We start from the raw sequence: 12,115 nt of genomic DNA on the forward strand, positions 1-12,115 counted from the left end.
AAGAGTCCCGTCCCCCCCACCCCCGGCCTCTCCTCCCCTTCCCTCCACTCGGATCACACACACACACACACACACACACACACACACACACACACACACTCAGGACACTGGAGCGACGCCCAAGCGGGGCGGCCGCCGGCTCCCCGGAGCCCCGGGCTGCACACAAAGCCCCGCCCGCACAGACCCAGGACAACACCACCGGCGCGCGCGCGCCCACACAATAGCCCGGCGCGCACCCCGCCGCGGCCCCTCGCGGGGTCCCGGCCAGCCCCGGCCAGCCCGGGTCCGCCCTCCGCGCACACCCACGGCCGGCCCCAGCGCACCGAACGCGGCGGCCAGCCCCAGCGCACCGAACGCGGCCCCCGCGCCGGGGGACGGGGGGAAGGAAGTTCACCCGCGCGACCCCCCCCCCTCCACGCACTCACCCGCAGCGCTGCTCAGCAGCAGGCACAGCGGCCCCAGCAGCCACATGGCGCGGCCGGCGCTCCGCTGCCCCGGCGCCTCCGCTGCCCCCGCGGCCTCCGCGCCGACCCCGCCCCTCGGCGCCGGCCACGCCCCTCCCGCCGGCCCGCCCCCCCTCGCTCCCTCCCTCCCCCCCCCCCCACGTCCCCGCCCTGGCCGGGCCCAGCCCTGCCCGGCCCCGTGCGCTCCGCCAAGTTCTGCCAGGCCAGCGGCGCGTGGCCCCGAGGCGCCCCGAGTGTCCCCCCCTCCCCTCCACACTTGGTCCTCCCGGACCTGGACGGCGAGGACCTCGAATCTGCCCGGATGGAGGAGCATCCTTGAAGGATGCGGGGTTCGGACACCCCCCCCCGGACCTTGAGGTCTCCACCACCCCAGGAGAGTGTGAACTGCGGGGGAAGCGGGGGAACGTTGGAACAAAGAGCCGGTTTCTTCCGAGAAGGAAAAGAAAGTTTATTTTTAGTGGCGAGCAAACTTTCTTTTATGTGAAGCCTGCGGGAGACGCGCGAGGAGCCTTCGTTAAAACACGGAGTGGGACTCGGTCCGCGGGCCCCGGTGCAGGAGACGCGCGGGTCCGGCCCGCGGGGGCACCGCGACCCGGGGCGCCGACGCCCAGCAGACAGCGCCGAGCGCGGGGCTGTTGGGTCCGTGCGTGGTGCCCACTTTAGCCGGCGGCACACTCGGGCACAGAGTTGCAGAAAAGGAAAATAAATGCCAAGGGCAGACACCTAGATGCAAAAAACAAAAAGCGCGGCTGCTTCTGTGCGCCTGGGGCTGTGCAGACAAGCCCTGGGGCAAGTCTCCAAGGATGGGACCGAGAGGAGTGTGCGTCCTGCTTCTGAGCTGCACCCTCACTCACCCTCAAACAGAAAAAAAAAATGCATTTGTGTGGCGCTGTATGAGGGTGGCTTTTTTTTTCTTTTGTACTCATACTGGGACTTGAACTCTGAGCCAGAAGATATTCACTTAGCTTTTACACTTGAGGCTAGCGCTCTACCACTTGAGTCACAGCCCCACTGACAGCTGTCTGGTGGTTAATTTGGAAATGAGAGTATCACAGATTTGTCTGCCCAGGCTGGCTTTGAATCAGGATCCTCAGATCTCAGTCTCCTGAGTAGCTAGGATTACAGGTAAGAACCACCTGTGCTCAGTTCTAATACTTTAACTGATAAAAGCTGTAAGACAACTCAACTGTTCGTTGACTAATGGATAAACAAATGATAGTATGTTGGTGCATAAAAAAAATATGGATGAGGGGCTAGGAAGGTGGCTCAGTGGTAGAGCGCTTGCCTTGCATGCATGAGGCCCTGGTTCGATTCCCCAGCACCACATAAGCAAAAAGAAAAAAGCTGGAAGTGGCGCTGTGGCTCAAGTGGTAGAGCGCTAGCTTTGAGCTGAAGAGCTAAGGGACAGTGCCCAGGCCCAGAGTTCAGGCCCCACAACTGGACCCAAAAAATAAAAATAAAAAATATGGATGAAGGGGTCAGGGAAGGGATGGGAAGGGGAAACAAAGGAGGAGGCTACAATACTTGATAAGAAATGTACTCATTATCTTGCCCATGTAATGGTAACCCCTCTGTACAGTATTTTCACAATAAAAATAAAATAAAAAAATAAAACCTTAAAAAAATATGGATGAAGCCAGGCACCGTGGTTCACGCTTATAATTGTAGTACTCAAGAGGCTGAGATCTGAGATGGTGGTTTAAAGCCAGCCTCAGCAAGAAAGTACACGAAATTCTTATGGCCAATTAACCACCAGAAAACCAGAAGTGGCCCTGTGGCTTAAAGTGGCAGAGCACTACCCCTGAGCAAAAATGTTTTCAGACAGCACCCAGGTCCTACAACTGTCTAAAAAGGAAAAAACAAAAAAAAAAAATATGGAAGAATCTCAAAGGCAAGCTAAGGGAAAGAATCCAGCCCCAAAGGGCTTTGTAAGGGGCTGGGGGCGGGGGGAGACAAAATTTGAGCATTCACACAATTAGAACAATTGTCGATGAGAAGCCGTGGCAAGTAAAATGAGGGGACAGTGGGACTATATTGCATCTATGTATATGTGTATATGTTTGTGGGTTTTCATATGGGGGCTTGAACTCGGAGCCTGGTCCTCTTATTGCTCAAGACTGGCACTCTAAACACTTGAGCCATACTTTTGCTTTCTGTTTTTTGCTGGTGATCTTCACTATGTGCATACGGTCATACAAAATGATATTTTTCAAAATGAACTCCAAGAAGTGGAAATAAGAGGGTTTTTTCTTTGTTGTTAATTTTGTTTTTTGTATTTTTGGCTTTTTTTTATAAGCTTATCTGTTTGAAGGAGGGTAAGGGGGGGTACAGAAATAGTGGGACAAAGGGTGAACAAATGCAGCAGTGATACTAGATACTATGTTGAAAACTGGGAGAGGGGCTGGGAAGGTGGCTCAGTGGTAGAGTGCTTGCCTTGCATGCATGAGGCCCTGGGTTCAATTCCTCAGCACCACATAAGCAGAAAAAGCCAAAAGTGGTGCTATGGCTCAAGTGGTAGAGTGCTGTACTTGAGCTAAAGAGCTGAGGAACAGTGCCCAGGCCCAGAGTTCAGACTCCACAACTGACAAAAAAGATAAAAGAAAAGAAAAAGAAAAACGGGGAGAAAGTAAGGGAAGGGGTGACACTGTTCAAAAGAAATGTGCTCATTACCTCACTTATGTAACTGTAACCCCTTTGTACATCACTTCTACAATAAAAAAAAAACAAAAACAAAAACAAAAAGTGGTAATCTTCAGTTCTCAGCCTCCTGAGTAGCTAGGATTACAGGCATGAGCTACTACTGCCTTTCTTATTCTGCATCTTGATTGAAGTGGTTACAGGACTCTCCACATTTGCCAAAATTTATAAAATTACATTCCTACCATCAATCCATTAAAAGAAGGTGAAATTTATCATCTATAAGTCATCAGGATGGTGTGGGTGCTGGTACTGACTACAATTCATGGGGTGTAAATGGGGTGTCTGCAGCCTCTGGGATGCTAAGACTTGATGACATTACCTTTTTAATTACCTTCTCTAGTCTAGAAACCTGAAGGCTAAAGTAGATCAGGTAAAAATTTAAAAATATCCAAGATGGCTCAGCACCAGTGGTTCATGTCTATAATCCTGTCTATTCAGGAGGCTGAGATCTGAGGATCATGGTTTGACGTCTATCTCCAATTAATTGACAAAAAGCCAGAAGTGGAGCTGTAGCTCACATGGTAGAGTGCCAACCTTGAGCTAAACAGCTAAGGAACTATACCCAGACCTTGAGTTTAAGCTAAGTTGTGTCCTGACTCACAAAATAAATATCAAAGGTGTTTTTAGGTAACCAGAAATGGGAAAAAATACCAAATTTGTTTTACAAAGCAGTTTGCCAAGTGTGAGAAATATAAGTAAGTTCTCCAAAAGCTTCAGCATCCCAAAGTTTTATCCTAGTACTTATGAAAACTAAGGAGATCATCTCCCAGGGTTTAGGAGTTTCAAGATTTCTAAGCAAAACTTCCAGCACATTGTGAATATATTTATTTTTCCAGAAAACATTGTGTAAGACTTCCTGACATTGATAATGATTCCCAAGAAAGTGAACGACTTCTTCATGGCCATTTGCTTTCAAACATTAAGACTACAGAAGGCAAAAGACCCCTTCACTGTTTTCTAGTGACCTTCAGTTCATTTGAGCCCACGTAAGTCAACTCTAGAAATCATTTGCTTTGCATGAATGAGTCCCTGAGTTCAATTCCTCAGCACCACATAAGCAGAAAAAGCTGGAAGTGGCACTGTGGCTCAAGTGGTAGAGTGCTAGCCTTGAGCTGAAGAGCTGAGGGATAGTGCCCAGGCCAACAACAACAAAAAATGTACCTATTTAGTCTTTGCATCTCTCCCCCTGACTCTCCTTTTCTCATTCACTCTCTCTCTCTCTCTCTCTCTCTCTCTCTCTCTCTCTCTCTCTCTCTCTCTCTCTCTCTCTCTCTCTCTCTCTCTCTCTCTCTCTCTCTCTCTCTCTCTCTCTCTCTCTCTCTCTCTCTCTCTATGCTAGCAGTCAGGTGAATTGCCTTAATGTAAAAGCTCATGTGGCAAAGAATTGTAAAGGCCTCTAGCCAACAGCCAGTGAAAAGTTGAGGCCTTTTATCCAACAGCCCAAATAAAGTTGAATCCTGCCAATAAAGACATAATAAGTGGACTTGAAAACCAATCTTCCCTGGTCAAGCCTTCAGATAAGACCGTAGCCTTGGCAGAAGTCATGACTGAAACCTCATGAAACCTTAAGGGAAACAGATATCTAGGGATCATGGTTCAAGGTCAGACCAGACATAAAAGTTTGTGAGACTCTATCTCAACCAATGGCTGATAGTGATGGCATACATCTGTCATCCCAGGGACACCTAAGTAAGAAGATTACAGTCCAGGCCAGCCTGAGCATAAGTGATCTCCTACCTTGAAAATAACCAAAAAACAAAACAAGACAAAAAAACAATGGTGGAGTTATGGCTCAAGTGGTTGAGCGGCTGCTTTGCCAAGCATGAGATCCCACCTCCATACAGAGAGAGACAGAGAGAGAGAGAGAGACAGACAGACAGACAGACAGACAGAGAGACAGACAGAGAGGAATATCTTCAGGCAAATGCACTCAGCTGTGTCCAGTTAAGTTGTATAGTAAGATTATATATGTTTGGTTCTGTTCAACCACAAGTCTTTTGCTAACAGCAACAGGTAATTAATACAGTGTCTTCCAGCAAACACTGACAATTCTTAGCATTATTGAATCGTGATTACCATTTAGCCTGAGGAAGGCAGCAGTATAAGAACTGTCATTAATCAAGTGCCCACTTCAGGCCTTGTACAGTTGTGATCACACTTATTCTTCACATTTAATCTTCAGAGTTTCATTGTCTCACTCAGTGAATTCACTCAGTGAATAACTGAGATTTGAACCCAGATCTCTCTGATTGCAAGATATGGTACCCCACAGTACCATATCAAGCCTGGCCACGACTACAGCAGAACAATCCCTCATTCATAAAATTCAAGCATATGTGCAGCCCAAGTCACTGGTCTTGGGGCTGGAATCCCAAAGACACGCCAGACAACTAGCAGAACTTGATTTATTATGTAATACAATTTATTCTTGGAAAAGTTGTGCAGATGCATCTAATTGTTGTTATCCCCACCCCGTAAAACTGCTGAGCATGTGAGTTCTCCCAGCTAGAAATTAAAGTCATCCCAGAGTTGCCAAATGTGTATGTATATGTGTATATGTATCTATTTATAAATATATATATATATATTCAAATTGTCAAACCAACACTGCTTGGAGCCAACAGAGTTCTTGGAATTCATGTTTGGAATGGTCATATGCTATACAAGAGAGATCTGCTGATGATTAATAATGAAAAATTTTGCACCATCAGAGATGATAAAATTTTTAATCATTCATTTTCTAAAATGTGCAGCATGCTGTTTATCTTAATGCCTTGGTTTTTATTGCCCCTTGAATGAAGTTGTCTATTCTGTTAAAAGGAAGTTATGTTGGGGCTGGGAAGGTGGCTCAGTGGTAGAGCACTTGCCTTGCATGGATGAGTCCCTGAGTTCAATTCCTCAGCACCACATAAGCAGAAAAAGCTGGAAGTGGCACTGTGGCTCAAGTGGTAGAGTGCTAGCGTTGAGCTGAAGAACTGAGGGACAGTGCCCAGGCCCAGAGTTAAGCCCCCGTGACCAACACACACACACAAAAATTGTACAGGACTACTCATATTCTGTTCATTTGAGGGGAAGACTTGTTTTGGACCAACTAGATCTGCAGTGTCTATTACAGTACAGGATATACCTCTGGCTCTACTGAGCACCTGAGCTCTCTGTTCTGAAGCCTGACTTGCTTTCCAAGATTTCATATAAAAAATAATGTGGAAAAATGGTGTGGGTGTGGGTGTGTGCATGCACGTGCACGCACGCTTGTGTGTGTGCCAGTACTGGGGTTTGAACTCTAGGCTGGGTGCTGTCCCTAAGTTTTGGGGTTTCCCCCTCCCCAAGGCTGACCCACTTGACCCACATTTTCTCTCTGGCTTTTTTTTTTTGCCAGTTGTGGGACTTGAACTCAGGGCCTGAGTGCTGTCCCTGAGCTCTTTTGCTCAAGACTAGTGCTCTACCACTTTGAGCCACAGCTCCACTTCTTGTGGTTAACTTGGAGATAAGAGTCTCATGGACTTTCCTGCCCAGGCTGAAATCTCAGATCTCAGCCTCCTGAGTAGTTGCGATTACAAGTGTGAGCTACCAGCACCAGGCCCATTTCTGGCTTTTTTTTTTTTTTTTTTTTTTTTTTTTTTTTTTTTTTTTTACTGCTTAATTGGAGTTAAGAGTCTCTGAGATTTGTCTGCTTTGGCTGGCTTTGAACCAGGATCCTCAAATCTTAGCCTTTTAAGTAACTAGGATTATAGGCATAGAGCCACCATAGTGTGGTCAAAGATCTCACAGTATTTGTAAGGTCTGAACAGGGACACCTCCCTCCCTCTTGGCTAAGTTTCTGCCCAGTATCTGTTACCTAGGTAACTGGCAGACCTGGAAGCAGTCACCTTCCCCTCCTGCTAGGTCACATCCTGGGCCACCTCTGGTCACATGCCTCCCTTCTGACGTTAGGAGGGTCCTAGACCCTGAGGTCACATCCAGATCCAATGTGGCTACACCTTTCCCCCACCTGGCCACACCTCTTCCTGTCCCTGGCCTAGATAAGTCCTGGCCCAGAGGTGAGTCACCCCCCCCCCCACACACACCCTGCCCCTTTCCTTTTCAGCCATATTTCTCCACCATGCTTGGCGGTGGCAGCAGTTCGGTAAATAAACTTCTTTTCCTGCCTGAATAGTGCGTGATATTCTCTTCATCGGCTACCTAATGAAACCTACCTATTTAATATACCTGACAGTATTTACTTTGAGCACATATTTAAATATAATATTTGGATCTGTAGGCTTATGGAAAATGGTGTTGGAATTAACACCACTGCTTTCCTTTTGCTTTATTAGTGTGTTCCCTAGATAATTCAAGTTTCACTATATGACTTGCAAGTGGGACTTCCATTTATTTCTCTGAACAACAGTGATAAGATATTCTTTATCTCTTGAGTCAGCATATGACCTTTGGGATTTCTTGCACCATGGTTGAACATATATCCTCTAAAAGGTCACTGCGTTAAAATGACTTTCTTTCCTCCCAGCTTCTCCTTCTGACTAATTCTGCCTCAAAGACTTCTTGACCTTATATTCAAGACATCAAAGTCCATTGGCATGTAAATTATTTGCAATACATTTCTGTATTACAAATGTACCACAGGGTTGGTTGAATAGAATAAATAGGGAAGGAAGAACCCATCTCTCTCAGACAACGTGAACACGTGGCATTTGAATTCAGAAAAGGACACCACACTGAAGATGAGGATCATTTTCAGTGGGAAAATGTATACAGTAATTAACTAACAAGTTGAAAGTCAACAGAGATAGAAATACAGTGAGAAATGCCAAAGAAAGAGGCCAGCCTGCCTGGATCTTACTCCCTTCTTCAAGAAACTTGTTCATAAACAACAGGTAACAGATGAGACCTTTTAAGAGCACTCATAAAGCCTGAAGTCTGTCCAGAAGATATATTACATTTTTAATCTGACATTATTGCAACATTTCTACTGGAAATGTTACCATGCAAACTCTAGTCATTTCAGGATTTTTTTTTTTTTTTGTATATCTCAACCTACTTCTTTTAAATATATCTTCACTTCAAGCCCAATTCTTAGAGCATGATTGACTTTAATGTTTATTTATTTATTTATTTTTTTTGGGTCTGGTCATGGGGCCTGAACTCTGAGCCTGGGCACTGTCCCTCAGCTCTTCAGCTCAAGGCTAGCGCTCTACCACTTGAGCCACAGCGCCACTTCCGGCTTTTTTTCTTTTTGCTTATGTGGTGCTGAGGAATTGAACCCAGGGCCTCATGCATGCAAGGCCAGCGCTCTACCACTGAGCCACCTTCCCAGCCCTGACTTTAATGTTTAAAAGCTTGCTGATCTTGGGGTTGGGAAGGTGGCTCAGTGGTAGAGCGCTTGCCTTGAGCTGAAGAGCTGAGGGACAGTGCCCAGGCCCAGAGTTCAGGCCCATGACCGGACCCAAAAAAAAAAAAAAAAAAAGCTTGCTGATCTGGGACTGACATTGTATAGATTTGTGGCCCAATTTGGGAGGGAAGCAAAGAGATTCCCTGCCCGCCCCCCAAGCTTGCAGGAAATGCCACCCCCAGTGTGGAAGGTCATGCACAACAGTGACACAAAGGGAAATTATTTTACATTTAAGTTCCTTCAGCATATACATATATGTATACACACATATAATGAAAACAGTAAAATTGTAGGCATGTTTTGCTTCTATCAAGCATTCATAGCAACTCCTTAAAAAGAGCTACAATTGTGATCCCAACTAAAAGGAAGACAGAAGTAGAAAGGAGGATCACAGTCTGAGGCCAGCTTGCGGAAAAACACAAGATCCTATGCAAAAAAGTAGCTGAACCAAAAAAAAAAAAAAAGGGGGGGGGCGGGCTGAGGGTGTGGTTCTGGTGATAGAGCAAGGATGAAGCCACATCCCATTACCATCAAAATGAAACAAAACAGTAGCCAGTATTATGTCTGTACCATGTACACAAGCCAAAATCTGAGTAGATGTCTGGGCTTTTTGTCCCTCTGGACTCCCCCAGACCATCAGCCACCAAGATGTGTAGCGTTGATCTTTTGGTATCTCTTGAATGCAAGTCTACCTGCCTCCTTTTTATCCCTTGCTTTACTCAGATGCCCCTGCACCTGTGCTTCAGTTGCTTCTAACACCTCTTACCTGGTCTTAAATTTTATGTTGCTTCCACTTACTCTGCTTAAAATCTCCATGGTTCCCTATTGCTCTACGAAGTTCAGACTTCTTCTTTAGTATATTCTTTGTGAGCTGCTGCTGAGGCTGCTAACACTGGGGGTGGAAACACTAATTGGGATGAAGAATGAAACCAGAGGGGTGGTCTGGAGACTTAAGACATGAAGGACTTCAGTCTGTCTCCCTTTTATGACACATAATAAAAAGTCACAATGGTCAGGTGCAGGCAGGTCACAGCATGAACAGACAGATCTTCATAACAACTCAAACTGGTAAGGGCTGGGGGGTGTGGGGCTTTCCAGCTAGCCAGGCACTGGTGTTTCATGATTGTAATCCTAGCTACTTAGTGTTAGGTTTTTAAAAAGAGGTAGCCTAGTAAGAACAACAGCACGCACGTGATATTCAGGTAAGGGGTAGACCTGCTGGGACCAGGCCAGGTTGGCACTCCACGTGGCTGGGAAAGACCTGAGAAGGAGAGAGAGCTGGGAAAAGAGGTGGGGAAAAGCTGGGAAAGAGAACAAGGAAAAAGAGAGAGTTGGGAAAAAGAGATAAGAGAGCTGGGAAAGAGCTGAGAAGGAAAGAGCAGAGAGAGAGCGTCTGGTCCTGGGCTAGGCCTTATCTAGGGTATGGGCAGAGAAAGGTGTGGCCACATCAAATTCAGATGTGACCTCAGAGGATGCAGATGTGCCCTCTTCCAGGTGTGCCAGTTGCCTAGGTAGCGCAGGTACTGGGTGGAGACTTTGCTTCGAGGAGGGTGGAGTCTTCTAGCCATCCAGGAGCGGACCTTACACTTAGGAGGCTGAGACCTGAGGATCATGATTTGCCAGCCCAGGTAGGAAAGTTTGAGATTCTTATCTCCAATTAATCACTAAAAAAATACTGAAAGTGGATCAAGCTGTAGTTCCAATAGTAGAGTACCAGCCTTGGGTGAAAAAACTAAGGAACAGCATCTAGGTCCTGAGTTCAAGTCCCAGTTTCAGCACCAAAAAATAGGGTGAGAGGGCATTTCTAGAATCAAACTAAAATTCTGACCACGCTAACTAGCTATGTGTCCTTCAGCAAGTTACCCTTCCTTCCTTCCTTCCTTCCTTCCTTCCTTCCTTCCTTCCTTCCTTCCTTCCTTCCGTCTTTCCTTCCTTCCTTCCTTCCTTCCTTCCTTCCTTCCGTCTTTCCTTCCTTCCTTCCTTCCTTCCTTCCTTCCTTCCTTCCTTCCTTCCTTCCTTCCTTCCTCTCTCTTTTTTTTTTCTCTCTCTCCTTTTGTTATTGTTGTTGTTGGTTGTGGGGCTTGAACTCAGGACCTGAGTGCTATCCTTGAGCTTTTGTGCTCAAGGCTAATGCTTTACTACTTGAAGCCACAGCTCTGCTTCTGATTTTTTGTGGTTAATTAGAGATAAGTATCCCTTAGATTGCCCAAGTTTGCTCTGAACCACAGTCCTCAGATCTCAGCCTCCTAAGTAGCTAGGATTATAGGTGTAAGCCACCAGCCCCAGGCTAGTTTTTCTTTCTAAACCTATTTCTTGTACTACTAAGGGGAGGTTCAGAGCTAGGCAGAATTGTAAGAGCTGACTATAACTAGCCTTACTACTAAATATAAGCAGCCTTAGCATAGAGAGCTCCTACTTTTTGCACAACTCTCTTAAGAAAGTGTCCATGAATCCTAAAGAAACATTTCTGTCCCCTCTTTGGGTGTTGTTACTGTGCCATGAACAGTTGAAAGGAAGGAATAAAACACTTCAGCTGCAAAAATAATAGGTGGCCAGAAATCAACACTAGCACTCCCAGAAATAATAATTCCAGGAAGGAGAGCAAGCTACACAAAAGAGAATCAGATCCAGGACACCTTGGCAAAGCTGATGGCCTTGTGACCAAGCCTGGAGAGGGAGGGAATTTAACAGACTTGGAGTCCAAGTACTCATGCCTGTAATCTTAGCTACTCCAGAGGCTGAGATCAGAGTACCTTGGTTCAAAACGAGCCCCAGGCAAAAAACAAAACAAAACAAAACTGCAAGGCTCTTATCTCCAATTAATCAGTACAAAACCAGAAGTGGAGCTGAGGCTCAGTGATAGAATGTTAGCTTTGAGGGAATAAGGTAAGGGACATCACCCAAGCCCTGAGTAGTTCAAGTATAAATACTGGCACACTGGGGTTGAGGGGCTAGGAGAGGAAGGGAGGGGGAAAGAAATGGGGGAGGGGAGGGGTGGAGGAAGAGAGGGTGAGGGAAAGGAAGGGAGAGGGAGAGAATTGGAAGATCCTTTGCTTGTCTATCCAAGAGAGGTACCAGGTCTCCACAACAAAACCATAAGCCCAATCACAGGAAAACCAGCCATTGCAATGACAGTTTCCAAGGTAGAGGAGAGTAGACTGTGGTAATGTTCTTAGAAGAAGATGTCTACATAAGTCAGTTGGCTCAGATCTCACAGCACAGGACCAGTGAAGACCAAGTGGAGGGTGATACTGGTTTGGGCCAGTTGGCTTTGTGCTATGGGGAAAAATGAATGAGCAGAGCCTTCATCTTCTCAGGCATCTTGCAAATGCTGGTGTTAGGGAGCAAAGAGTTGGGGGAATGTAATGCCCATCTTGACAATCAGGCTTAACATTCAGACACAGCAAGCAGACTGTCAAAAGAATAAAACATTTCTAGATTAGAACTGAGACTCTTGCATACCCCTCATACCACTCTAGCTGTCCACATCCTCCCCTGGGCCCCTGAAGTGTCCTATGATTCTGTGCCCTGGGATCCTGAGTGTTCCCCAATTCCGTGCCCA

The 12,115-nt window shown here is 46.3% G+C and overlaps 1 protein-coding gene across 3 annotated transcripts in view; it reads right to left on the bottom strand.

Annotated features, from left to right (window-relative positions):
- Ldlrad3 (low density lipoprotein receptor class A domain containing 3) overlaps positions 1 to 9,469 on the bottom strand; it is a 247,230-nt gene extending 237,761 nt beyond the window's left edge. Inside the window, exon 1 of one of the 3 annotated variants that reach the window (XM_070032585.1) lies at positions 9,352 to 9,469. Coding sequence is in view for 1 of the 3 variants with exons in the window: in XM_070032582.1 (XP_069888683.1) it covers positions 426 to 471 (46 nt within the window). In the remaining 2 variants the exon portion in view is untranslated. Of the gene's footprint in view, positions 1 to 425; positions 584 to 9,319 lie in introns of those variants that run through there. The other 2 variants (XM_070032587.1, XM_070032582.1) reach the window with 2 other exon arrangements.
- Positions 9,470 to 12,115: the final 2,646 nt, after the last annotated feature.

This window comes from Dipodomys merriami, unplaced genomic scaffold (assembly GCF_024711535.1).
Source record: "Dipodomys merriami isolate MVZ:Mamm:240054 unplaced genomic scaffold, mDipMer1.0.p SCAF_21, whole genome shotgun sequence".
Taxonomy (NCBI): Eukaryota; Metazoa; Chordata; class Mammalia; order Rodentia; family Heteromyidae; genus Dipodomys; species Dipodomys merriami.